This window comes from Sminthopsis crassicaudata, chromosome 1 (genome assembly GCF_048593235.1).
Source record: "Sminthopsis crassicaudata isolate SCR6 chromosome 1, ASM4859323v1, whole genome shotgun sequence".
NCBI lineage: Eukaryota > Metazoa > Chordata > Mammalia > Dasyuromorphia > Dasyuridae > Sminthopsis > Sminthopsis crassicaudata.
Genome location: NC_133617.1, coordinates 77943629 through 77969982, shown reverse-complemented (window position 1 = coordinate 77969982; position 26354 = coordinate 77943629). Strand labels below are relative to the sequence as shown.

At 38.4% G+C, this 26354-nt stretch overlaps 1 protein-coding gene across 1 annotated transcript; it reads right to left on the bottom strand.

Moving 5' to 3' along the window:
* Positions 1-218: 218 nt before the first annotated feature.
* Positions 219-20298, bottom strand: PYCR3 (pyrroline-5-carboxylate reductase 3). Its single transcript, XM_074293476.1, has 6 exons — positions 19129-20298; positions 3903-3967; positions 2991-3170; positions 2162-2374; positions 1423-1515; positions 219-993 (listed from the first exon to the last, which is right to left on the bottom strand). Exons 1-6 carry the CDS (start codon positions 19379-19381, stop codon positions 811-813), a joined length of 987 nt encoding a protein of 328 aa, XP_074149577.1. The 5' UTR covers positions 19382-20298; the 3' UTR covers positions 219-810.
* Between the last annotated feature and the right edge of the window lie 6056 nt (positions 20299-26354).

Genomic DNA, 26354 nt, shown 5'->3' with positions numbered 1-26354 from the left:
ATAACTATATGTACTTAAGCAAAAACTACAGGACAAATTCTTGTTATAAGTACGAGTTAGAAAGGACCTCAGAAATCACTTGTTCCAACCACTGATTAATTTAAAAAGGAGCTTGACCCTTTTGGAAGATACCCCAATTAGGTCTAGAAACTGAGAAACCCTCCTCTCCTTCCCTTGCCCAAGGCAAGTTTAGCTCCTACACAAAGCAGACAAACAAATCAGAAGCAACAAGACCCATGGAGCTTTATTAAGGTGATTGTGCCTCGAAATTTCCTGGGTGGAGATGAAAAAAACTGAGGCTTGAGCTGTAGTAGGCTGAGCCAACATAAAATCAAGTGGTGCATAAACTTGGGGATCTTTTTGTTTCCTGCTTGTTTGGAAAGGTCCTGGGGAAGCAGGGTTTGGAATGTAAAGGGCTGAGCTACTATCCTCTCCCACTAGATCCTTGGGAGGGATCCCAATCCAGAATTCATTTTGCCCCACACAAAATCTATGAGCAGAGTGGGACAAATCTAGTGAGAGAGAAAGGGAAAGCAGCTGTCCTCCCAGTATGTGTCCATACATATCCCAGGATGGAGAGGATGTGCCTAAAAGCAGATCAACCTGGAGTCCTTGTGTGGGACACAAGGAGAGATTAGGGTACACTTCAAGGAAAGGGTCCTGTGCCCAGGGAAGAAAGATGCCAGCTGGTTTGAGCAGATTTCTGCCCACAGCTGAGAGGTCTCTCCCTTCCCCCACACTGTTAACTCTTGCAACCTCCAGGAGAGGAGGAGCAAGACTGGGGAAGGAGATGGCTGGTGCCCAGGAACCCTACTGCTTGTTCAGCTCCTGTGCCCGGCGGGTGGCAGCTTCCACAGCATTCATTGCAGCAGCTCGTAATCCACCCTGCTCCAAGGCATGGAGCCCATAGATGGTGGTTCCCCCAGGGGTGCACACTTCAGATCGAAGCTGGGCAGGATGCTGTCCACTTTGTAAAAGCAATTTGGCTGCACCCTGTAAGGAGAGACCCTGGTTAGAATGTGATAAAAGATCCTGATTTACCAACAATCTGATGAACTAGTCACTGTCTTCTTCAATCTCTGCTAACTTTTGCAATTACATCTTCACTTACCACTTTAACTCATTTTACTTAAATGCAATTACCGAGTTGCTAGTATGTATAGGAAAGTGCCATGTTGTATATCGGGACCTTTTCTCTCTTCTGTCAAATGCAGCTTACTCGCTATGCTTTTCTTCTCCATTTTCATCAACTGACCATTCCTACTTGTCTATAGTTGGAACAAGAAGAATCTCACCTTTTTAAGATTATTTCTCCCCTTTTTATTTCCAGTCTTTGGTAGGGACCTAGAATTATAGGAGGAATTTTTTGGGCAAAAAGAAAACTATAGATGAAGTCCTACGCAAGGTCTAAAACAAACTTACCAGAAGTGTTTGGGCAGCAATTTGGTGAGCCAGGCCACTTGGCATTCCCAATTTGATGGCACCTTCTGCCAGAGCCTCAGAGAACATGCAAACCTGTATAGTAATGACAGGAATAGATAGATGGTGATATAAGCCAAACATTTCAAAACCCAACACAGATGTTTAAGATCCTTCTGGTGTGAGTTATAGCTCAAGTGAACCCCCTGCCTGCCAATGCCTCTAATTACAAATGCCATCTCCTCATCAAATCAGAAGATTTAATGGAACCTTAGGGATCACTTAATATGTTCGCCCTTCATGTTACAAGAGAAAGAAGCCAAGAGGTGATTTGTTTTTCCCTTTGTATCCTTAGAACATAGTACCTGGCACACACAACTATACTTAAAAAAATGCTTACTAGGCACATAAAGGCGGTAGGGATATGAGCAAGTCTCAAAGTTACAATTCAAACCCACACCTTAATTTCCACTATTCCATGTTCTTTTGGCCAATAAGATCCAGATCCTTAATCACAGCTAAATAAGCTTAGCACTTCTGGAAAGAGATTGACTATAAAGTGTTAGAATATGCCAACAATCCCCAGAGATAATCGGGCTTCCACTGGGTGACATGGGCAAATGGGATAACGGGGCAACTTCCACAGTTGGTGTAAAAAAGTGGATCCTACATGATGCAAGGAAAACTGGCCCAGAGCCAGAGTGAAATGAGATCTTGCGCTGGAAAGCACTACGGCACTCACATAGGCTACACCGCTGCCACTGAGGCCTGTGTGGATGTTGATGTAGGCCTCTGGCACCTCCTCACACAGACCACAGACAGATAAGAGCTTTTGCAGGTAATCAGTTTCACACTTCTCAGCATGGCGGCCTCGAGCCATCACCACTGCCCCCTCCTGGACTCGGCAAGGTAGATTAGGCATGATCCGGAGCACCCTTGTCTTAGGGGGAAGCAGCTGCAAAGGAAAGATAAAGAGGGCCACAACTTTCAGACTCGGGCTCGTCAGAGGTAACCACATCGGTCCCTTAACAAAGAGTGCCCTCTCCTCTCCTCTCCTCCCCTAGGCAGTCATCCAGCCTCGGCCTACAGTGGGGGGCAAGCCAAGATGGCCGGCTCCGCTGCTGGACAGCCTTGGAAGAAAACAAGCGCATCGAAAGCTAACCCGGGACAGACAAAGTGGCTTCAGGTCAACCTAACTGAAGTGACCCCAAAATGGGGGCTGTCCCCACTCCAGACTGAGGCACAGTCCTCCCCAACCTCTGGGGTAAATCGTTACATCTCCCCCTCCTTCCACGCTGTGAATTCTCTGCTACAGGCAGCCACTCACGGCCTTGCTGTGGCAGAGAGTGCAGTGTGAGATTCTCCATTCTCTCCCCCTGGCATGGATGCCTCGCAATCTGTCCGCAGTCAGGCATGAACAGCAGAAAGAAGAAGGAACCTATCTCAGAGCTAAAGTCATTTCCTGAGGCCAAGGGCAAAACAAAGCACAGGACTATGGCCTTCATGCTGCAAAGCTGTGGGGAAGGAAGAAAGGGAAACCATCTTGGGGAAAAAAGGCTCAGAGCACTTACCTTCTCCAAGGTGTGCAGAGACACACCGGCAGCCACTGAGACAAGGACGTGCTTCCTGGTGACAACAGGAGAAACTTCAGCTAGTACCATAGGCAGGATGTGGGGCTTGGTGGCAAAAAAAACTATGGAGCAGTTCTGAAGTACTTCGATGTTAGAATGAGTTGTTTTACAGCCCAGATTCTGTGACAAAGATGAAAACCAGCTGACGTTCTTATAGTTAACTTTAAAATCTAGTTATAGTAATATAATAACAATATAGTAATTATTTACTAAATGCTTATTTGATCTCATATGAACTCAGCAACTACCTATGCATGTTATTATACCCATTTGATGGATGAGAAAACTAAAGTTAAGAAAGGTTGGGTAATTTGGTCATGGGGACACAGTGTTAACGGCGACTGAATCCCAGTCTTCCTGACTCTTAAGTCCAGAATTATATCCACTACATGACACTGCCATGCTCAAACCAAAGCAGGTTACAAAGCAGACTGGTCAACTACGATTGGTTGATTATGGGGTAAGATTAAAGACCCTTGGGTCTTTCCAGTGCATTGAGAATGACAAGGAGATATTTCTGTGCCATTCCTTCCTTGAACTCAGAGATATGATGAAAGTTTCCAGCTATAATATAGGAAATATCTTCCATTTTTAAGTATTCTGATGTTCTGATATGAACATCAGTAACAAAATTTCTCCTACTCATAGACCCGACCCAACTTCCCAATACAAGGCTTCACATAAGAGTAAATATATAAATGAAAATCAAAATCCCCAGGGATCCTGTACTTCTACTTAGGAATGAGCCACAATGAGTTCTGAGGGGTGGGTGGGGGAAACCAGGGTAATAGAGATTAAATAAGGCCAATCTCCTACAACTACATCAACTTTTCTCCAGAGCCTTTAACTCACCTGAAAATGCCACAGGTTCTTGTCTGACGGAGCACTGGCCATTACGTTGTTAGCTTCCACTTTTCCTGGAAAAAAAGAGTAAAAGCCAGAGAAGAAAGCAGTGAGGCAGGCTGGGCTGCTGAGGGTATCTGAAACACTGTTGAGATTCTATCTCACATTGGTGAGATAAAATGAGCTATGGACTACCAAGTTGGAAGACTTGGGTTTTAGTTGAGACTCAGTTGCCAACTGTTTAATTCAGGACAAGCTTCTTTCCCTTGCTTGACCTGTTTCTTTCTATTCAAAATGAGGGAGAGTTGGAGAAAGCAGCCCAAATCACCTGGAGACTTGGGTTTGAGTTTCATTTCTGATATTTACTAGCTACGTGACCAGGGACAAGTCACTAAATCCATCTTCAACATCCTTAGTCTCATCTATAAAAAAAGAGCACCTGTCCTCAAGCTTTTTGGGAAGCACAAAAGACAGTGGATTTTAAAAAAAGACTTAAATGAAAAAATGGGGTAGATATCTTCAAGATCCATCTACCTCTAAAAATGATGTGGCTTTGTCATAGGAGCTTGGGATGAGGCTGTTAGAAGCATTGGCTCAGTTAAGAAAATAAAGTAAATCCCTGCCACCAGTCTGTTTCCTCTGGCTTTGGAGGATTGTTGGGAAGGATTATTATGCCCTGCAAAACCTTTACCAAATGTAAAAGTATTCTGAAAATGCTAAATGATCATCACTTATTGGTTCTCTCACAAACTCCAAGATAGCCATAAATATTTTCCTTTTTAAAAATTTCTGAACTTATCAAATAAAATAAACATTGTAAGAGAATTGATACACATCAAACTACATCTGTTATGTAGCAATTGCTTTTATTTGCAAGGATGTAACTTATCTGATTCCTTCTTGCCCTTTTGTTCTCATTTACAGGAAGGGGAGGTGAAGGGAAGGCTTTCCTTAACCATATTATCTTTCAACCTCTATTCTGATCAAGAACTGTGTTACTTCCTCACATTATGGATAGCAGTAGTGGCTAGCATACTGGATTTGAAGTTAAGAAGGCCAAAATTTCAAATTTATCACTTTACTGGCTAGGTGACACTGGCAAGTTTCCCACTTCTCTGAGGTTCATACAATTCTCTAAGACTTATAAAATCCCAGATCTTTGCCACACATACATACAAAGGCAGGAAAAACAGCATAAATGAGTTGACTCAATAAGGCAGTAACTTCTATTGATAGTGCCGGGAGTTTGGGAACATTCCATTTCATCTGTACACAAATGTTGAAAAATATATTCCAAGTTCAAGTTGACATCAGTAGAAATTTACATTTTAATTTCAATCCAAGAGAGGGAGAGTTGGAGAAAGCAGCCCAAATCACCTGGAGACTTGGGTTTGAGTTTCATTTCTGATATTTACTAGCTACGTGACCAGGGACAAGTCACTAAATCCATCTTCAACATCCTTATTCTCATCTATAAAAAAAGAGCACCTGTCCTCAAGCTTTTTGGGAGGCACAAAAGACAGTGGATTTAAAAAATTTGCCCTCATTCCTCACATCAGCTGCTACTATCAATTTCTTCTATGTAATATCTCTTTCATCCATCTGCCCTTCTATATTATTACTACTATCACCTCATTTACAACCAGCTTTGGATCACTGCAATGAACTCTTTTTTAAAATTTTTTTTAAATTTTTATTCTGAACTTATCAAAGACTAAATAAAATATACATTTCCATATATATATTATTGAACAGAAGAGGACTTTATATATAAAGCTGCGCATCTCTATTACATACAACTTGCTTTTTGAATATACAATATATCAATATGTAACTTTCAAAGTTGTCCTCAGCTTATCTATGATTTCTTCTGATTTCTTCTCTTTTATTGGAGAAGGGTAAGAAGTCTTATCCTTAACCATATTTTCCCTCCCTTTTCCCTTTATATAAAAAAGATGAAAATTAAAAAAAAAACTCTTGGAGCAAATATACATAGTTTTAAAGTAAAACAAAATTCCATACAGTCTATGTCCAAAAATGTATGTCTCATTCTTCATTTTGAGACTATTACCTCTTTGTCAGGAGGCCAGTAGTTTCTTCGCTGGTCCTCTGGAGTTATAGTCATTCCTCCAGTTATTGTTTTTTTCTTTCAATTTACTGTGTTTTTTTTAACTAACAAACTATTTTCTCTCCCTTCCTCCCATTAGGAAAACAAAATATGCAAAATCAAGCAAAACAAATTCCTACACGGGTCATGTCCAAAAAATACATCTAAATCTATAATCTAAGGTCATTATATTTATCAGGAGATGGGTAGCATGTTTAATTACAAGTGTTCTGTGGTCAATGAATAGATCAGAGTTTTTAAAATCTTTTAATACTGTCTTCACAGTATTGTTATTATGTAAATTATATTGATGATTATTCTGATGGATGTGGATATCTTCAACATAGAAAAGAGCTAATCCAATTCCAACTGATCAATGATGGACAGAATAAGCAACACCCAGAAAAGGAACTCTGGGAAATGAGTGTAAACTGTTAGCTTTTTTGTTTTTCTCCCCAGGTTATTTTTACCTTCCGAATCAAATTCTTCCTTTACCACAACAACAACAACAAAAATTTGGTTCTGCACATATATATTGTACCTAGGATATTCTATAACATATTTAATATGTATGGGAATGCCTGCCATCTAGGGGAGGGGATGGAGGGAAGGAGGGGAAAAATTCGAACAGAAGGGAGTATAAGGGATAATGTTGTAAAAACTTACCTATGCATATGTACTGTCAAAAAATGTTATAATTATAAAATTAATTAAAAAAAACAAGTCAGAGAAAAGAAAAAAAATTATATTGATGATTCTGCTCAATTCACTGTGCATCAGTTCATATAACTCTTACCAAATTTTATAACAGACAACAGATTTTCCCATTTCCATTCTCTTGCCACTCCAAATCATCTTTCATACAATTTCCAGAATAATCTTTTTTTCTTGGTATAAATCTATTTACATTCCTTCTCAAATCAAAGTCTTTTGATTTTAGCTTTTGTAATATAACTTTTAACAAAACATTTTTAAAAGTGCATTCAATGGATCATAATTTCCTATCTATCATATTTCAAATAATGTAAGAATCTATTAAGACTCCTATAAGAATGTTAAATCAAAAGGAACTTTAATTAGGATTTATGTTCAACCAAAAATCTGTGGTGATAACTGACAGGTATTAGCTGCCTATAGTTCCTGGGCCCAGTTATATAAAAAACAATACAGCCACTTAAAGAAAACTATTTCTAGAGAAGCGATCATGCCCTCCTGGACTTCAGACAACAACATTTCCAAAAATCTATCTCAGGTGCTAATTTCCAAGCATATTCATGGTTAATATTCTAAACCAAGGGTTCCTCATCTGAGGTTTGTGAACTTTAAAAAAAAAAATATATATATATATATATATATATGCATATATATATGTATGTAAACATAATACTTCAATAATTACTTTGTAATTCAGTATACTTTGTTTTATTAATTTTAAAAAAATTTGAAAAAGAATTCATAGATGGGGTTTCCCCAGACTACCAAAGGACTCCAAGCCATAAAAGGGTTAAATAAGAACCTCTGTTTCAAACCCTAAAATATCACCTGCTGGTCAATATGGAAACCTGATTTTGTTTGCACATTTGTTGAGTTTCTTCTTTGTTTCTAATAAGGGGAAAAGGAAGATAGGAAAAAGAAAAAAAATAGTTAATTAGAAAATTAAAATTTTATTGGACATTTAGGGGAGAAAACAGAAAAAAAAAAAAAAAAAGAAAAAGAAAAATTGCCACTTACTGGTACAATTTAAAAAAAAAAAAAAACAAACATACTTTGGCCTGGAAGTTCATTCTATCTCCATTTTACAAATGAAAGCTGAAAACACATTAGTGGAAGTGACCAGCCTAGGGCCAACTAATCATTGATTATTGTGATAACCAATAGTTACCACAACCAACTAATGACAGGAGTATTTCCAAATTCTACAATTTGCCTTGCATACACCCAGTAGATGCTTAGTCCTAGAAACTATGTCATATAACAATAGCTAAGGTAAGCAGTCTGCCACAGTGGGAATAGTTCTGGATTTGGGAGTCAAGATGTTTTTGAAGCCTGATTGAAACATGCAAGCTTTGTGATCATGAACAAGTCACCTTTTTTGGGGTCTTTGTTACCTCATATGTAAAATAATGGCTGTTATGAGCAAAGCACTTTTAGGAACCTTAAACCATTGTAGAAATATTAAGTATTGTAAATATTCACCAGTTTGATTCAGGATGGAATAGCATTGCTATGTCTTTACAGAGTGTTCAAAAATGTAGTCTAAAACAGAGAGACAATGATTTCATGGGATGCAAAGTGGCCTTAGAAGTCACAAGATTTTCATTTGAATCCCTTTACCTGTAATGATGGACAAATCAGGTGATCTATCAAATGTAAAAAGGAAATACCATCTTTATGTACTTCACAGACATGAGTAAGAATTGGAAAATCTTTTGAATATCCTAAAGCACTAAAAAAAAAAAAAAAAAAAAAAAAAAAAAAAAAGTGAATTCTTGATGTTAACAGTGATTTAATTTTATTTGTTTAATATTATCTTCTCAAAGAGACTAGCACCTGGAGAATATGGACAAGTATCTCCTATGCTTTAATTTCCTCAACTAGCATGATACCTTGTCCATAATTTAAAAAAATATTTTATCAATATGTTGTTTTATCATAAAGTTATTAACAAATATCCTTTCTTTTTCCCCATCACAGTCATTCCATATGACAAACAGTATTTTCTTTACAGGAGGTGGGGGAAGTCATCACAATTGACTGATACAATGAAAAAAATTACAAATATATGCAATGTGTATACTTGGGGACCTCCCAACACTGTTCTAATCTCTCTTCATTCCAGTTTTTGCTTGAGCTTTATAACTGTGTTACACATTCTTTCCATTTATATTGTTGCAATCACTAAATTTTGTTCTTGGCTCAGCTTCATTCTGCAAGAGCTTATATATCTGTCCATGATTGTCTATATTCTTCAAACACATCATTCTTAAGAGAGTAGTGATATTCCATTACATTCACATGCCACAATTTGTTTAGCTATTCCTAAGTTGCTGGATATCTACTTTCTTTCCAATTCTTAGTTATCACAAATACTAACAAATATTTTGGAGGACATGGGAGACTTCTTACTGATGGCTTCCTTTAGCAATGAATATCTCTTGAAAAGAATTGAAGTTTCCTGTAAGATCCTCTTTTTTTGTTATAGTTTTATTATGTATATGGAAATGCTCATTTTATTTGGTGTTCATTAACATCAAATAAAAATATATGGTTCAAGCTAGTTTAATACTTTTTTTTTTTAAACTGAGTCTCAGCATTTTGGAACTATGTTCAAAAAGTTATCAAACTATGCATACCCTTTGATCCTGCAGTGTTTCTATTGAGTTTATATCCCAGGGAGATCTTAAAGGAGGGAAAGCTCACATGTGCAAAAATGTTTGTGGCAGTCCTTTTTGTGGTGCCAGAAACTGGAAACTGAGTGGAAGCCCATCAATTGGAGAATGGCTGAATAAATTGTGGTATATGAATGTTATGGAATATTATTGTTTTATTAAAAAAACGACCAGCAGGATGATTTCAGAGAGGCCTGGAGAGACTTACTGATGGTAAGAGAAATGAGCAGAACCAGGAGATGATTATACACTTCCACAACAATACTATATAAGGATCAATTCTGATGGAAATGGCTCTTTCCAACAATGAGATGACTGACTGAGGCCATTTCCGATATTCTTGTGATGAAGAGAGCCATCCAGACCCAGAGAGAGAACTGTGGGAACTGAGTATGGATCACAACACTGTATTTTCACTTCTTTTGTTATTGGTTGCTTGAATTTCATTTCTCTCTCTCTCTTTTTTTTTTTTTTTAAACCACGCTTAACATATATTGGATTGATTACTTGCCATCTGGGGAGGGGGGGGTAAGGGAAAGGAGGGGAATTGGAACACAAGGTTTTGCAAAGGTCAATGGTGAAACTTTATTCTTTTATATGTTTTGAAAATAAAAAGCTTCAATAATTTTTTTTTAAATAAAAAAATAAAACTGGATCTCAGCAGGGACCACTCACAACCATAACTAATACTCTATTGATTAGCCTGGGAGCTCTCACTTATTCCTTTTCTAGCAATTTCTAGTATTTGTGAGTTAGCTTCTCCTTAGGCAATCTAGTGATTCCCCTATCCTGGAGGCTTGCTAAATTGATTTCAAAGTTAGTATGGACATCTAATCCCTGTAGTTTACTTCATCTTAATACTCAAGGTCAAGAGATCAGCTTCAACTTCCTCAGGAGCTGAGATAAGAGGTGTGCACGTGCTTTCAATAACAAACTGAAAGTCTGAGAAGTAATGTGGTATGAGAGAGCACTAACCTTGCAATGCAGTCATGCAGAGGAAAAAATGATTGATTTGGAATCAGAAGACTTGGACCTAAATCTCTAATTTACCAAAAAACATTATCTTGGGCAAACCACTAAACCTTTCTCCATTTCTGTCTCTTCCTCTGTTAAAAGAGGGCAATGAACTAGATTGAGCTCAAAGGTCCCTTCCAACTCTAAATTTGTAATCCCATGACCTCGGACTCTGTTACTTACTAACTATATGACACCATTTCTCTGAGCCTCAGTTTCCATATTTTAAAAATGTATGAGTTACTTCACACAGTACATTATAAACTATAGTTTGCTACAGAGATGTGAGCTTAATTAACGCTATTATTATCACTCAGATGTTTCACTATAAGAGCACCTAGCTCCCAGGATTATTGTGAGGATGAAATAAAAGCACTTAATCATAGAATGCCTTATTTGCTTACTAATTCATTCCTGTGGGCAACTAGGTGGTGCAATGAAAAATGTCAGGCCTGGAGTCAAGACTCATTTTTATGAATTCAAATCTGGCCTCAGATACTTACTATGTGACCCTGGGCAAATCCCTTAACCCTATTTGTCTCATTTCCTTATTGTAAAATGAAAAGGAAATGTGATTTTGCCAAATAAAGATTGAAAATGAAAAGAATCCTTTCTAATTTTATCTTGCCTGTTCTTCCTATTGAAGATATTGTCCAGCCAACCCCAAATCCAGGATCACTCCTGCCACGTGCTACCTTGTGTCTCTTACTTGCATCTGCTAAACAAAGCTGGAAAAAAATCATAAAATTATACTGACACACAATCTTAACTCAACCTGCACCACTGCTAAGCAGCCCTTTTATACCTTCCTAATTATCATTATCCCACCAACCAGAACAGCTTTTCCAAACTTCATGCCTCCTCAGAATTTTCTCTCCTCCTATGCTCTCAGCTGAGAATCTTCCTATTTCTCACACACACACACACACACAATGACAATGCATACCCTTTGACCCAGTGTCACTACTGGATCTGTATTCCAAAGAGATCACAGAGCAAAAATATTTGTAGCAGTTCTTTGTGTTGGCAAGGAAATGGAAATTGAGTTGTAATGACTTTTCAATCCATAGATACTGCTCTTTCTGCTGTTCCTAGAATAAGACACTTATACTTCCCAATTTCATGAGTTTTCACTGGCAGTCTCCCACACATGAATTCTCTACCTCCCAGCTTCCCTAGCTTACTCAAGTCCTGCCTTCTGCAAGCAATCCTTCTCAGTCTTCCTTAATCTCAGTGCATTTTCTCTGAGATTCCCTGTAATTTATCCTGCATATAGTTGTTGGCATATTGTATCCCCTATACTGTGAGCTCCTTAAGGACGTAGACTATTTTTGCCTTTCTTTGGACCAGAGGCAATCTTGAAAAGCCATCCTGAAATCTTAAAACACAGCTTTCGTTTGATATCCCAAAACTGAGCAATTACATCACTATCTCATTCCTCCTGGCTCATTTCCTTCACTCTATGACTTTAAAAAAAAGGGGAGGGGAGCTTTTCTATTCCAATAATATCTTTTTCGCTAATAAGCTGCTAATCACTTTGTTGGAAAGGCAAATTAGAGTGTCTCTATTTAGGTCAAAAACCAATTCAGGGTTAAGCAGTACAGTGGATAAGTGTCAAGAGTCAAGGCCTAGAGTCAAGAAGAACTGAGTTCAAATCTTGCCTCAGAAGCTCTATGACTTCAGACAAGTCATTTTGCCTCAGTGTCTTCATCTGAAAAATGGGGAGAATAGCCCTCTATGTCCTAGAATTATTATTAAGGATCAAATGAAATAATAATTATAACGCACTTAGCACAGTGCCTGGCACATAGTGAAATGTAAATGTATTGTCAAATTATTTCTCCTTGGGGAAGAAAAAGATGTGTGTGAACAAGACGATTTTTTTGATAAAAATTTGGGACAATTTAATTTTAATTCATTTTCTTAACAAAAGCCCCTTTATTTTTTGCTCTAACCTATTACCCACTTTTTCAAAGAAAAAGGCTTTCCCCAGAAGTCTGAAAAGGACGTTAGAGAAATATTTCTCAATTTTCCTAGAGAAACTAAAAAAGAGGTTTTTAATATGTTTCCAAACTGTGTACATACTGGTTATATATTTTATGTGCTAGAATATGATGATAAGAATTTTTGTATAATATTTATTTTTTAATAAGCTGGATAACTTAAGATGATAAAACTGCTTTAGTATAAGAGGAAATAATATTTTTCAAGGCTTCAACTTCCTAAAATCAGTCACAACTAAAAAAAGATAGTTTAAAAAATTGATATTATCAAAAGCCAGTTAATTTCATACATGATAGTATAACTGATCCAAGACTTTTGGGCCCAAAGAACTCAATACGTATAGTGGAAGAAATGTGTATGGGAAAATATCTCCCCACAAAAAGTAATCTTAGAAATCAAAGAAGCACAGATCAGTGGTTGCTCTCTGGCAAGTTAGGAAAGGACAGGCCTGATCCTACTGGGAAGCAGGCCTCCAGCTAGATTTCTTGCCCCACACCAGGATATTTTGATGGCTAATCTCAGAGAAATGCATTATCCTATTGGAACAAATCTATCTTTACCAGTTCCTGAGATCCTAAAATTAAGTTCTTCTATCCCCAAGGTTAATACGTTCTTCCCCAAATCATCTAACATCCTGTCACTAATTTACCAAATAAGAAAAGCATCCATTTAGGTATCTGGTAATGACATCCCTATACTGATGGAAAATAACAAAAGCAACTAATATTATTATAGTGCTTAGCATATGCCAGGCACTATACTAAGAGCAATTATTGTCTCATTTGATAGAAATTATGGGGTCAATCTCCCTCCACACCCCCATTTTATTTTATTTAAGATTTCTCTTTTTAGATGGATTCGGTTTTTGTTTTCATTCAGCTCATATTCTCCTTCCCACAACTAAGTACTTCACAATTAGTGCCTTCAACAGAGGAGTGAAGGATAGAGCTCTAGTTTTAAAGTCAGGAAGAAATGAGTTGAAGTTTTATCTCAAACACTTCCCAGCTATGCAACCTAAACATCCTTAGTCCATCAATTTCCTCATCTGTAAAATGAAGATAACACATCATAAGAGTTGTTGTGAAGATCAAATAATATATGCAAAGTTATTTGGAAAAACCTTAAAAGTGACATATAAATATTAGCTAGTACTAGTAGCAACAGCAATAGCAGTAGAGTAGCTGAATTCCTAAAAGCAAATCAGGATATAAATCTGGGACAGACTGTATGTATACACAGCAACGCATACTTCCATAATTTTCTGTGTTTTTTGTTTTTTTTCCTGAGGTTGCCCAGGATCACACAGCTAGGAAGTGTTAAGTGTCTGAGACCAGATTTGAATTCGGGTCCTTCTGAATTCAGGGCTGGTGCCCTATCCACTGCACCACCTAGCTGCCCCCTATAATTTTCTTTGTTAAAAGGAAAAGTGTATGGTTCAACTTAAGTTTGTACCAACGCTGTTTTGATCTAATTTTTGTTGCTCTTTAAAGTTGCAATCATTTATGCTGTTAATAGTTTTAATGTGTTTTTTTTTCCTAATAAAACTCCTGTTTGGCATTTGTAAGAAATGAATTTTCCACACTATAAAAATGAAACTTAAATTAAAAATTGAAACCCAGTGGGCCGATAGGGATGGAGATTACCTGGCCCAAAAGAATATAAGACTGTAAACTGTTTAACTGAATTTTGTAATCCCAGGGTGGTGGTCTGAGATTTGAAAGGAATATTTTGTTCTTTGCCCCTCTGCTTTCCACAGTTATCTTCCCCTTCTAGAATGAAAGCTCCTTAAGGGCAGGAACTGGATTGAGTGGGAAACACCCTACATTTGATAAGACTCAAGCTTTTTTACCTCATTTTTAGAAAATGTACCTTAGACAATGGGGAAAGGAACCAGGAGGTTGGGGAATAAAACAAGGAATACCCTTTGCCTGTGTGTGTGTCTCTAAAACGAAGCTTTTTGTGTTAAGAGATTGCGCATCCTTTCTTATGAAATTTTTTCCTACACTCAGACTTCTGGTTTTTAATGGTCACTACTATTCCACACAGCATTTAAAGTGCTTTTCAAACTGGCCCTATCTTTCTAGCTTCCCTATATATTACTCTTTCTTGCCTTCTGTAGTTCAGCTAACTTGGCCTTTTTGCTTCTTCACATAAAACACCCCATCACCCTTTTTTTTTTTTTTTTTTTTTGCTTTTGCACTGCCCCCTTTCCCCCATTAGAGGCTCTTTCTTTAAAGCTCATTTCAGGTAACATCTTCTACATCTTTGCAAGTCTAGAGAAGCCTATGGACTCCTCAGAATGTTTTAAAATAACTGAAGGAAATGCTAAATTACAGCTCAACAGAACCAGATCACTATACACTTCAACAATGATACTGTATGAAGATGTATTCTGATGAAAGTGGATATCTTCAACATAGAGAAGAGCTAATCCAATTCCAATTGCTCAATGATGGGCAGAATCAGCTACACCCAGAGAAGGAACACTGGGAATTGAATGTAAACTGTTTGTACTATTGTCTTTCTAACAAGGTTACTTATACCTTAGGAATCCAATTCTCATCGTGCAACAGGAAGTTTGGTTTTGCACACATGTACTAGGTTATACTGTAGCACATTTGATATGTATGGGATTGCTTATCATCTGGGGAGGGGGTGGAGGGAGGGAGGGGAAAATTTGGAAAAATGAATACAAGGGATAATGTTGTAAAAAAAAATTACTCATGCATATGTAATGTCAAGAAGGATTGTAATTATAAAATAAAATAAAATACAATAAATTACAGCTCAAAAATATAAAGATGCAAATTTTTTCCCATCCAAGTTCACAGATTCTTTGAAATGTAAAGGGCCTGTAGATTCCAGGTTAAGAACCCAAGTTCTATATATAGTTTTCCTGGCCTCCCTCCCATAGGTACTAATTTGTACCTATCTTTAAAATATTCTGTCTGAGCAACAACATTATATGATCAACTGTGATGGATTTGAGTCTTTTCAAAATGAGGTGATTCAAGGCAATTGCTTGTGATGGATAGAGTTACCCACATGCAGAAGAGAGAAATATGGACACTGAATATGGATCGCAGCATAGTATTTTCACCTTTGTTGTTGTTTATTTGCTTGTTTTTATTCTCCTTTCTCATTTTTCTCCCTCTTTGATCTGATTTTTCTTGCAGAGCATGATAAATGTGGAAGTATGTTTAACCTATTTTGGATTACTTGATGTCTATGGGAGAGAGAAAAATTTTGAACACAAGATTTTGCAAGGATATACAAAACTATCGTTACATGTACTTAAGAAAATAAAATATTTTGATACATTTACATGTATATCTGTTGACTCCCCTAATAGAATGTAAGCTCTGAGAGCAAGCACTGAAGTTTCATTTTTTTTTTTTTTTATTCCAGCACTCAGCACAATACCTGACACATGGGAGGCATTGAACAAATACCTATTGATTAACTTTGTTCAGCTTTTTTTTTACTCTTCAGCACTCCAATTTTACGGAAAAGGTTATTGAAGCCCATATAAAGATCTAGAGTAGGCCCTAGTAATAAATCATTAGGCAAGAAAGAACACAGGTGGTCTGACTCTCTCTGCCCAGAGTTTTTGACTTCTCATGCTACATTGCTGGTCCATTTAATTAATTTCAATTCAATAGATATTAAAATACCCACTGTACCAAGGGTACCATATGCATTGCTACAAGAGCTCTATAAAGTTTAAGTTGTGGGACTCATATAGTTAGAACAAATGACACAATCTTAACATTCAATCTAACATAACTGATGGATTTTAGAAGTGCTTAGTATTTGAGGTCTGAAGGGAGACAGGAGTTTTCCTGATGGGGAAGAATTGCTTGGACTTTGAGTGGCTATTGCAGTTGTCCTGGAAGGCAGTAATGAATGCCTACATTAATATCGTAGGGTAAAGAGTACAAATATAAAAGAAAGAAAGAGTCAAAGTACAGAGGCAAAAATGATAGGGCTTGGTAAATTATTAGATATTTGTTGTTCAGTCATTCAGTAGTATCAGATTGTTAGTGACTCCACGAACCACAGCTGTCCATGTGATTTTCTCGACAGGTGCAGGCCCTTAGCACCTTATTAGGGATTATTACAATAGTCTGCTGGTAGGTCTACTTGTTTCATGTCTCTCCCCACTCCAAACCCATCCTTCATATAACCACCAAGATGATTTTCCTAAACCAAAGGTCTGACCATTTCACCTCTCTCACTTCCTATCCCTTTGCCTCGCCCCCCCCCCCCCAACTCAACAAACTGAAGTTCCCTATTTTCAGGATCAAATATAAAACCTTCTGCTTGGCATTCAAAGCCCTTCATAACCTCCAGAAACTTCCTCCTTTCCAGTCTTCTTACACCTTAACTCCCTGACATGTACTCTTCAAGCCAGGAAGCCTCCTTGTTCCATGAATAAAACCTGCTGTCAGTCTGGAGCATTTTCTCCAGCTGTCCTTATGCCTGGAATGCCATCTCTTTCCATCTCCACCTCCTGGGTTCCCTGGCTTCAAGTCACAACTAAAATCCCATCATCTACATTTAGTCTTTCCAACCTCTAGTTGCCTTCCGTCTATGGGTTATTTCCTATTAATTTTATATATAACTTGTTTTGCTTGCTGTCTCCCCCATCAGACTGTGAATTCCTTGAGGCAAAGACTGTCTTGTATCTCCAGCACAATACCTGGAACATAGGAGGTACTTAATGTTTATTTTCTGATATTTAAAGTCTCCTCCAGCCCTAACTTATATGATCCTAAACTCAGAGGGGTCAGAACTGAAGAAAGAGGGCCCAAGCATATCTGCAAAGAGCAGAACAAGAAGCAATGGAAGGAGACAAGAAGTAGATTTCAACATGGGAAGGAAAAATTTCATAGGGATATTTATCCCTAAAAGGCAGCCAGGTAGTAAAATGGATAGACTGCTATATCAGAAGTCAAGAAGACCTGAATTCAAATACTACCCTAGAACTTCACTAGGCAAGTCACTTAATTTCAGTCTGCCTCAGTTTTTTTCATTTATCAGAGGGAGATAATAGCAGCACTTAGCCCTCAAGATTGTTGAGGACAAAATGAAATATTTGTAAAGCGCTTTGCAAACCTTAAAGCATTGTATAAATGGTTATTATTATTATTACTTATCCTTATTAATATTTATCCTTATTAAATTTTATCTAGTTTCTAGCTGTGTGATCCTGAGCAAGTTTTTTTTTGTTTTTTGTTTTTTGTTTTTGCTTGTTTGTTTTTTGCTGAGGCAATTGGGGTTATCTGGGTCATATCTAGAAGATGAATTTTAACCTGTAAACTCTTAACATTTGAGTTTGAAAAATAAGCTTCAGAAGTATAGATGGGATAGGGCTAGCCAGCAGTCCATCTATAAAAGATTTGAGAGATTTAGTGACATAAATGCCATGGGTTCAGTTATCTTTATGCAGAAGATTCCAGAATCTGTGTATCCAGTCAATCTTCCTCCTGACCTCCAAAGCTGTAATTAAATGCCAGCTAATCATTTTCATCTGCATGTTAGATCAGCATTTCAAACTCAACAAGTACAAAAAGTACCCCCCACCTGAGGCAGCTAGGTGGCGCAGCCCTGAATTCAGGAGGATCCGAGTTCAAATCTGGTCTCAGACACTTAACACTTCCTAGCAGTGTGGCCTTGGGCAAGTCACTTAACCCCAGCCTCAGAAGGGAAAAAAAAAAAAAAAAAGCACCCCCACCTTCAATAACTACAGTTTCTCAGTCTTAGTCTCCAATTTCCAATTAGTACAAGGGCACTTCCTTTATTACAACAGCTTCCTAAACGATCAGCTGCCAGGATCTTTCCCCTAACCTATCTGATACGCCGAGGGCAGAAAAACTCTTAAACATGGGTATTTAACAATCAGGTACTGCATATATTATTTTCCAGTTCTTGTTACTTCTAGGATAAAACACAAGCTGCTCGCGCTGGTTATTTGAGGGCTCCGCAATGTCACTGCGCTATTTCTGGACTTACTTCACGTAGTTGTTCCTAACCACCACTACTTCCATCCGCTGCACGGCTATCTGCCGTTTCTCCTAACCCGGGCCCTCAGAATCTCTAGCTTCTCGGGGATGCGCTCTCCGCGGCACCTCGCCCCCCGGCACTGCGCTCCCCGTCGCTCTCTCCCTCCTCACTTCTCTCTAGTCTGCACACATCTTGTGGGAGAAAGTCACTTCGCGAGGGCCGGGACTGTTTCAGGAGGCCAGCGCGGTCCCGGGATGCACCAGGGGCCAGGAAGGGACGGGCGCACTGTGCTGTGTCCAGGCCCAGGCGCAGGATTCCGGGCGGAGAGAAACCGGAGAGGCGAGAACCGGACCTCAAGTAATCTAACTTCCTAACCATCCACAGGCGCTGTCCCGGGAGGGGCGGCTTCTCACTGGCCCTGGCTCAGACAGTAGTCTTCAGTCAAGGCCACGCGGCTGATATGGAGGGCTTATTGTTCTTCCAGTTCGGAGAGTCTGTGATTAAGTGGGCTGGGGAAGGAGCGGGCTTCCCCCACGCCGGAGAGACCGAGAAGTTTGGCCGGATTGATTTCCAGATCTTCCATCCGAGGTTGGACCGACGCGTTCGGGGTCCAGAAAGAGGAGTGGGGTGTGTGAGGAGGATGGAGGGTGGGGGGAGGGGAGGGAGAGGAGAATGAAACTGTGGCTCGGCCCTAGCCCGCTCCTGCGGCCCCTACCTGACACGATGATGCCCATCGCGATAGCTTCGGCCATACGACCTGCACCCACGAAGCCGATCTGCATCGGGGAATCCGGGGTCCAGGGTAACTGGCCCATCGATATGGAAATCGGAGGCGGGATGGTGTTAGTCGACATCGTCGAAGGCGAATTCAGAAGCGGGGTCGATGACGCCGAAACTTTGGTGGAAGAGGCCGCCGTAGCTACTGCCACTGCTGCTGCGGCTGCTGCAGCAGCAGCTGCTCCGGCCATTACTTTCCAAACGTTAATTTGAGGCGGGGATCATAACCCCCGCTAGAGAGCCCCGCCAGGCTCCAACCGTTGCCAACCGCCGTCAACTGCTTTACCAGTCCCTCCTCTCGAGCCCTCCTATTGGTCCCTCCGGTCCCCTCCGCCGTTGCCGATTGGCTGAGTTGCTCTCCGACCCTCGGCCTGGACTCTTCCCTTTTCTTCTCCCTTTGCAGCAAAGGTCCCCACCCCCAGGCTCGGAGGATTGTTGAATTTAGCTAGTCCCAGCCCTTTCGTGGATTAGCAGCCTCTTTTCTTCCGCCCTACGGGTCTCACTTTACACACTCATTTTGCCTGGTACATTGGATACGTCATTCTTAATGTCATTTTCGTAACGCCATAACCCTTCGCCTCCTGATTGGCTGAGGTCTGTATACCTGCCTGTCGGAGGGCAAAAAAAAAAGCTGTAACGTTTGGGGAGGGTTTGCACCCTCCAGGAAAATTCTGAAGGATCTGTTACTGAAAAGTGGGATGAACTAGACTAGAAGGGAGAACAGCTGGCTGTGGAAACGGGCAGATGGATGGTGGCGGAGGAATAGGAGGAGGAAATACCACACTGGCAAAAAAGACATTGTTGAAGGGGCCGTGGAAGAACTGGTACACGCTTGCATTGCTGGCAAGAGTTGTGAGTGGATCAGCCATCCTAAAAAGCCACTTGGAGCCGTACCCCGCCCCTCCCCCCGAAAAATCACCTAAGTTGTGCTTGAATTTGAACCAGTGATGTCACTAGCAGGCACGCACCCCCAAGGGACAAAAACTGAGGGAAAGGCCCACACGTTCAAACTTAAACAGCACCCTTTGTTGTAGGAAAGAACTGCAGACAAAATGGGTACCTATCGGTTGGGTAATGGCTGAATAAATGTTACGGTATTGTGAAAAGTAAAAAATATTTGTCAAGTTTTGTTTCCACAACGTAAAACCTCCAAATCTTGACGGTTATATAACATTGAGCTAAGTTTAATTAGATGCCATGGTAAGAAAAGAAATGTCTTAAGTTAACAGGAATCCTGATCAGGCATGACGGGAGGATAAGACTGTTTCCACAGATGCTGTAATTTGGCTAACAAGAATAAGAAGCTGGGGGAAGTCAACCCAGGGGTGTAGACTATCTTAGCCAGCAGACATGACAGACCTTCAAACTTTCCCTCTACTTCCCATTCAAACCTCCCCTCCCCCCTCCCCCATCACAATAAATGAAATAACTGATCAATGCAATAAGCAATCATGGCTTGAGAAGGCTGACGATGCAAGTTCCTAGTCTTTGAAGAGAGGTCAGGTAGAGGTCAGCTAGAGCTAGTAACTGGGAACGAGGCTAGCCGCGCTCACCACCTCACCCTGGGCGGCCAAGCCAGGAATCGCAGAGCAGGAAACATTTTAGCAACACACTCTTGACGCTGAAAATCAGATCTCGGAAATTTACTGAAGAAGAATCTTAAGGAATTATCTTAACATTTGTGGCCAGAAGTGGGCTCCACTCGCCTTCCGGAAGAGGGCGCCCTGAGCACAGAAGGAAGAGAGCTTTATACCTGTTAGTTTAGCATAGTGCCTCCCTTGTAGGTTACAATCTTTCTATATGCTCCCTCTATATTTCCCCCTAAATATGTATAAACATGTTCCCCCTCCCTCATCTTATGTCGCAAGTTCAAAAATAGAGAACTCCTCTAGAGTGTGTTACAGACACAATGATTTGGCCAACGAAGTTACTGACTACAAGTAGTAAGTTTGTAGTTTTCTCAAAACCACAAGACTCTTTCTCATTGCCTTTTTCATTCCTAGCTCCCTAATTCCTTACTTGCTCAAGGCTTCTATGGATAACTTAATTCATTATGAATGGTACCCGCTATCCCACACTACCTCGAAGCTTGCAACACTCTGTGGAAACAGCTTTTCAGTATTTCAAAAATACAAAGCTTGTAACAAAGTATGATATACAATCCTCTTTTCTGTTCTTTGAATATATATTCAAGCTTAAAAATGGAAAAAAAAATTTAAAAGAAAAGGAATAGTGAGGTTAGATAGAATCAGTCAACAAGCATTATTTAAGCACTTCCTATGTGCCAGACACTGAAGATACAAAAACAACATTGAAACAGCCCCGACTCTCAAGGAGTTTTTAGTCACTGGAGAGGGTCAACACGGAGCACAGAGAACATCACACACACTGTAGTTAGTCATCTGGACTCCATAAACTTGTTTGCTTGTTTTATACCTTGATATCAATTTCAATATAATTGGTTTACCCCATAATTCTATCAAGTTTTTATGCATTTAAAAGCATTATGGCACCAAAGTACCATCAGAAAGCCATAAGAGTCCATTAAAAAAAAAAGTTTCAGAACCCTGAAAAACACAAATAATTGCAAAATATAGTTAATAGCCTAGAGCCTGGGGTATCTCATGGGAAGAAGAGACCCATCCTATATTCAAGCCACAGAGTTCTACATCCACCAAAGAAAACAGCGCATTAGAAAGCTGCTTCCACCATTCCAGAGGTTAGAAAGCCCCATTAGCATTATCAGAAAGCTGCTTGCAAGACTTATAGTGGTAACCAGTAATTGTGCTGTTCTCAGCTTTTCTTTAACTGGCTTGTCTTTATGGATCAAAGGAAAGAAAAAGATTAATGTACTTTTTTTGGTTTGTGGAGAGAGAAAATCATAGTTCTATTTTCACTAATCTTTAATTGAAATAGAACATTACCTTCAATTAAGAATATAGGCAATGAATCACAACAGTAGGTTTCAAAGGGGTCCATGATACGCTAAAAAAAAAAAAAAAAAAAAAAAAAAAGGCTACGAATTCTTGATCTGGTAGGATGTAATTTTTTAAATAGTATTTTATTTTTCCAAATACTATAAGTTCATGTAAGTCTTTTCAGGCTTTTTCTGAAATCAGCCTGCTCATTATTTCTTGTAGAACAATAATATTCTGTTACATATAACTTATTCAGCCATTCTCCAACTGATGGGCATCCAATCAATTTCCAATTCTTTTTTGTGATGAGTGCTACAAACATTTTTGCATATGTGGGTCCTTTTCCCTTTTTTAATGATCTCTTTAGGATACAGACCCAGTAGAGACACTCTGGATCAAAGGTTACACACATTTTTATAGCCCTTTGAGCATAGATCCAAATTGCTTTTCAGAATAATTGGATCATTTCACCATCAGTAATGTATTAGGTCCCATTTTTCCCATATACCCTTCAACATTCATCATTATCTTTTCCTGACATCTCAGCCAATCTGAGAGGTATGAAGTGATATCCCAGAGTTGCCTTAATTTGCATTTCTTTAATCAATAGTGACTTAGAAATTTTTTCATATGACGAGAAATGGCTTTAATTTCTTTATCTGAAAATTGTCCATATCCTTTAACCATTTATCAGTTGGGAAATGGCTTCTATTCTTATAAATTTGAGTCAATTCTCTACATATTTTATAAATGATGTCTTCATCAGAAACACTGGCTGTAAGAAAATTTTCCTAGATTTCTGTTTCCCTTCTAATTTTTGCTGCATATAATCAAAATTATCCATTTTGCATTTCATAATGCTCTCTAGTTTTTTGACCATAAATTACTCCCTTCTCTACAGATCTAAGAGGTAGACTATCCCTTATTCTTCTAATCTGCTTATAGTATCACACTTTATGTCTAAATCACGAACCCATTTCATTCTTGGTCTAGGATGTAAAATGTTGGTCAATGCCTAGGTTTTTTTGTTTTTTTTTTTAGAATTTTTTTCCCACAGTATATATGCATGAGTAAATTTTTTTTATAATATTATCCCTTGTATTCATTTTTCCAAATTATCCCCCTCCTCCCTCTACTCCCTCCCCCTGATGACAGGCAATACATGTGTTACAATATAACCTAGATACAATAAATGTGTGTAAACCATTTTCTTGTTGCACATTAAGTATTAGCTTCCGAAGGTATAAGTAACCTGGGTAGATAGACAGTAGTGCTAACAATTTACATTCACTTCCCAGTGTTCCTTCTCTGGGTGTAATTATTTCTGTCCATCATTGATCAACTGGAAGTGGGTTGGATCTTCTTTATGTTGAAGATATCCACTTCTATCAGAATACATCTTCATACAGCATTGAAGTGTACAGCGATCTTCTGGTTGTTTTTTTTTTTTTTTAATAGCATTTTATTTTTCTAAATAAATGCAAAGATAATTTTCAACATTCACCTTTTCAAAACCTGGTGTTCCAAATTTTTCTCTCATCTTCCCCCACCCAAGACAGCAAGCAATCAAATATAGGTTTAAACATGTGCATTTCTTCTAAACTTATTTCCATATTTGCCATATTACATACACACACACAAAATCATATCAAAAGAGAAAACACACACACAAAAATAATGAGCAAATAGCAACAACAAAAAGGTGAAAGTAACATGTTTTGATCCACATTTAGTCTTCATAGTTCTTTCTCTGGATGTGGATGGCACTTTCCATCACAAGTCTCTTGGAATTGCCTTGAATCACCTCATTGTTGAAAAGAGCCAAGTCTCTCACAGTTGATCATCACAAAATCACAAAATTAAAAAAATCTTGTTATGTACAATGTTCTCTTGGTTCTGCTCACTACACTCAGCAATGTCTAGTTTGTGCCACGCAATTTTCCAATTTTTCCAGCAAATTTTTTTCCCCTAATAATGAGTTCTTTCTCTAGAAGCCAATCTTTGGGTTTATCAAACTAGATTACTACAATCTTTGACTATTGTGTCTTGTGAACCTAACCTATTCCACTGATCTGCTGCTGTATTTCTTAGCCAGTAGCAAATGGTTTTGATAACTACTGTCACAGTTGTAATTTTAAAAACAATTTAGTATTGGGTAAAAATAGAAAATTAGTTTATTGAAATAGATTATATTCATAATATACAAAAGCAAATAGTGTAATAGTAAGTTAGTATTGGACAAATCCAAAATCCCAGATTGGGGCAGGAATTCACTACACAACAAAAACTATTGGAGAAACTGGAAAACTGGTAGAAACTAAGTGTTGAGCAACATCTCACATCATATACCAAAATAAACTCCAAATGGATACATGATTTAGGTATAAAGGAAAATTATTCATAAATTAGAGGATATGGAAGAAGAAATTATTTTTGAGATTTATGGACAGAGGAAAGCTTATGATCAAGTAAGAGATATAGAGATTCACAGGAGTAAAATGGACAATTTTGATTACATAAGATTGAAAAGGTTTTGTACAAATAAAATCCATGCTGGTAAAATTAGAACAGCAGCAGTGGGAATCTTTACAGAAAGTTTCTCTTTAAAAAAAAGTATTTCTAAGTATGCAGAATATTGAGTTAAATTTACAAGAAAAAAAGGCATTTCCTAATTGATAAATGGTCAAAGATATGGAAAGGCAATTTTCAGGAGAAAACCATATGATTATATTTTAAAAATGTTTCATATTTTTTAAGAGTGCTTTTTAAATCACTAATAATTGGGGAAATGCAAATACCTCTAAGGTCATACCTGTTAGATTGACCAAATTGATGGGGAAAAAAATTGACAAATGCTAGAGGGGCTGGAGAAAAACTTCTTTAACATAAAAGAAGTCAGGCTCAAACTGTCTCTAAATCAAATATAGGTTGTTGGGTTTTTTTAGGCATTGAGGTAAGAATTGAGATGCTCTGCAGGTTTCCTTAAGGGAGATAGGCAATCCAACAGTGAGAGTTTATGTAGAGAATAGAAAGCAAAAACAGAATTGGGCCGAGTAGGAAAACGGAATGATTTTAGAAAAGATTTGCAGATATGGACAATTTCAGAAAAGTTCCTGTGACTGGATTAAGATATGCATGGAAAAGGGTAAAAGGCTCTTTTGTTCTAATGAGGTCCATGAGAAGGAGTAATAGGATTGTGGGGGCTGGGGCAACAGCTAAGATTCTATCACTAAGTCTTGGTCCTCTTTTTTTCTGAAGGTACTGGAATGCTCCTTGCCATACTACTGTGGACCCCATTCCTGTGCCTATAGACCTGTCTTCGTTAGCTGCTCTGGATTAGTAAAATGACTCACTTGAGTTTTTCTTAACTTTACCAATCAAAATTCAAACTTACAAGCTTGTCTAGGTAATTGTGGAGATGTGCTAGGCAAGTTAAAGAAAAATACTTTCATTCTACTCTCTCCACTCCTAGAATTGATTCAGGTATATTTTAAAAGATTATGAAAACTTTCTTATTCTTTTTCACTCTCCCTAAGTTGTCACCAGTTTGTTTTGGGGGAAAAGAGTGTCCTCGGCTCTCCATCATTCTATTGGTTTGATATAAGAAGAGTCTGACTGCCACATCAACATTTTTATGGCCTTTTATGGGGAACCTCAATAGTCTCAACTTTCCCCTTCCAGAGCTACATAAATCTAACCACAAAATAAAAAAGTAATAGAAGAGAGGACTAGAATCTTAGAAAAGTTAGATATGATAGATTTCTAGAAAAAACTGAATGGGAATAGAAAGGAGTATACCTTTTTCTCAACTGTATATGACACCTTTACCAAAATTGACCATGTATTAGGACATAAAAACCTCATAATCAAATGCAGAAAATGCAAAATAACTAAATACATCTTTTTCAGACCATAATGAAATGAAATTACATTTAATAAAGGGCTGTGGAAGCATATGCTAAAAGTTAATTGGGTATTAATATAATTTAAAAGAATGTGTGGGTCTAATAACAAATCATCTTGATGGGATGGATTTCCTCTGGGGAAAACTTTTCCTCATGGTTAGGAGTCATCAGCATCAGTCACCCATCCAGCCAATACCTCTGGGTGATGGGCCAGTTTTTTCCTGATTTTTCCAGATTTCCCCTTGTGCCACTCACACAACCTTCAAATTCAATTTGCTCCAGGCCCCCAAATTTCTCATTATGGCCCAAGTCTTGAGGAACAGGTCAGGACATGACCATCC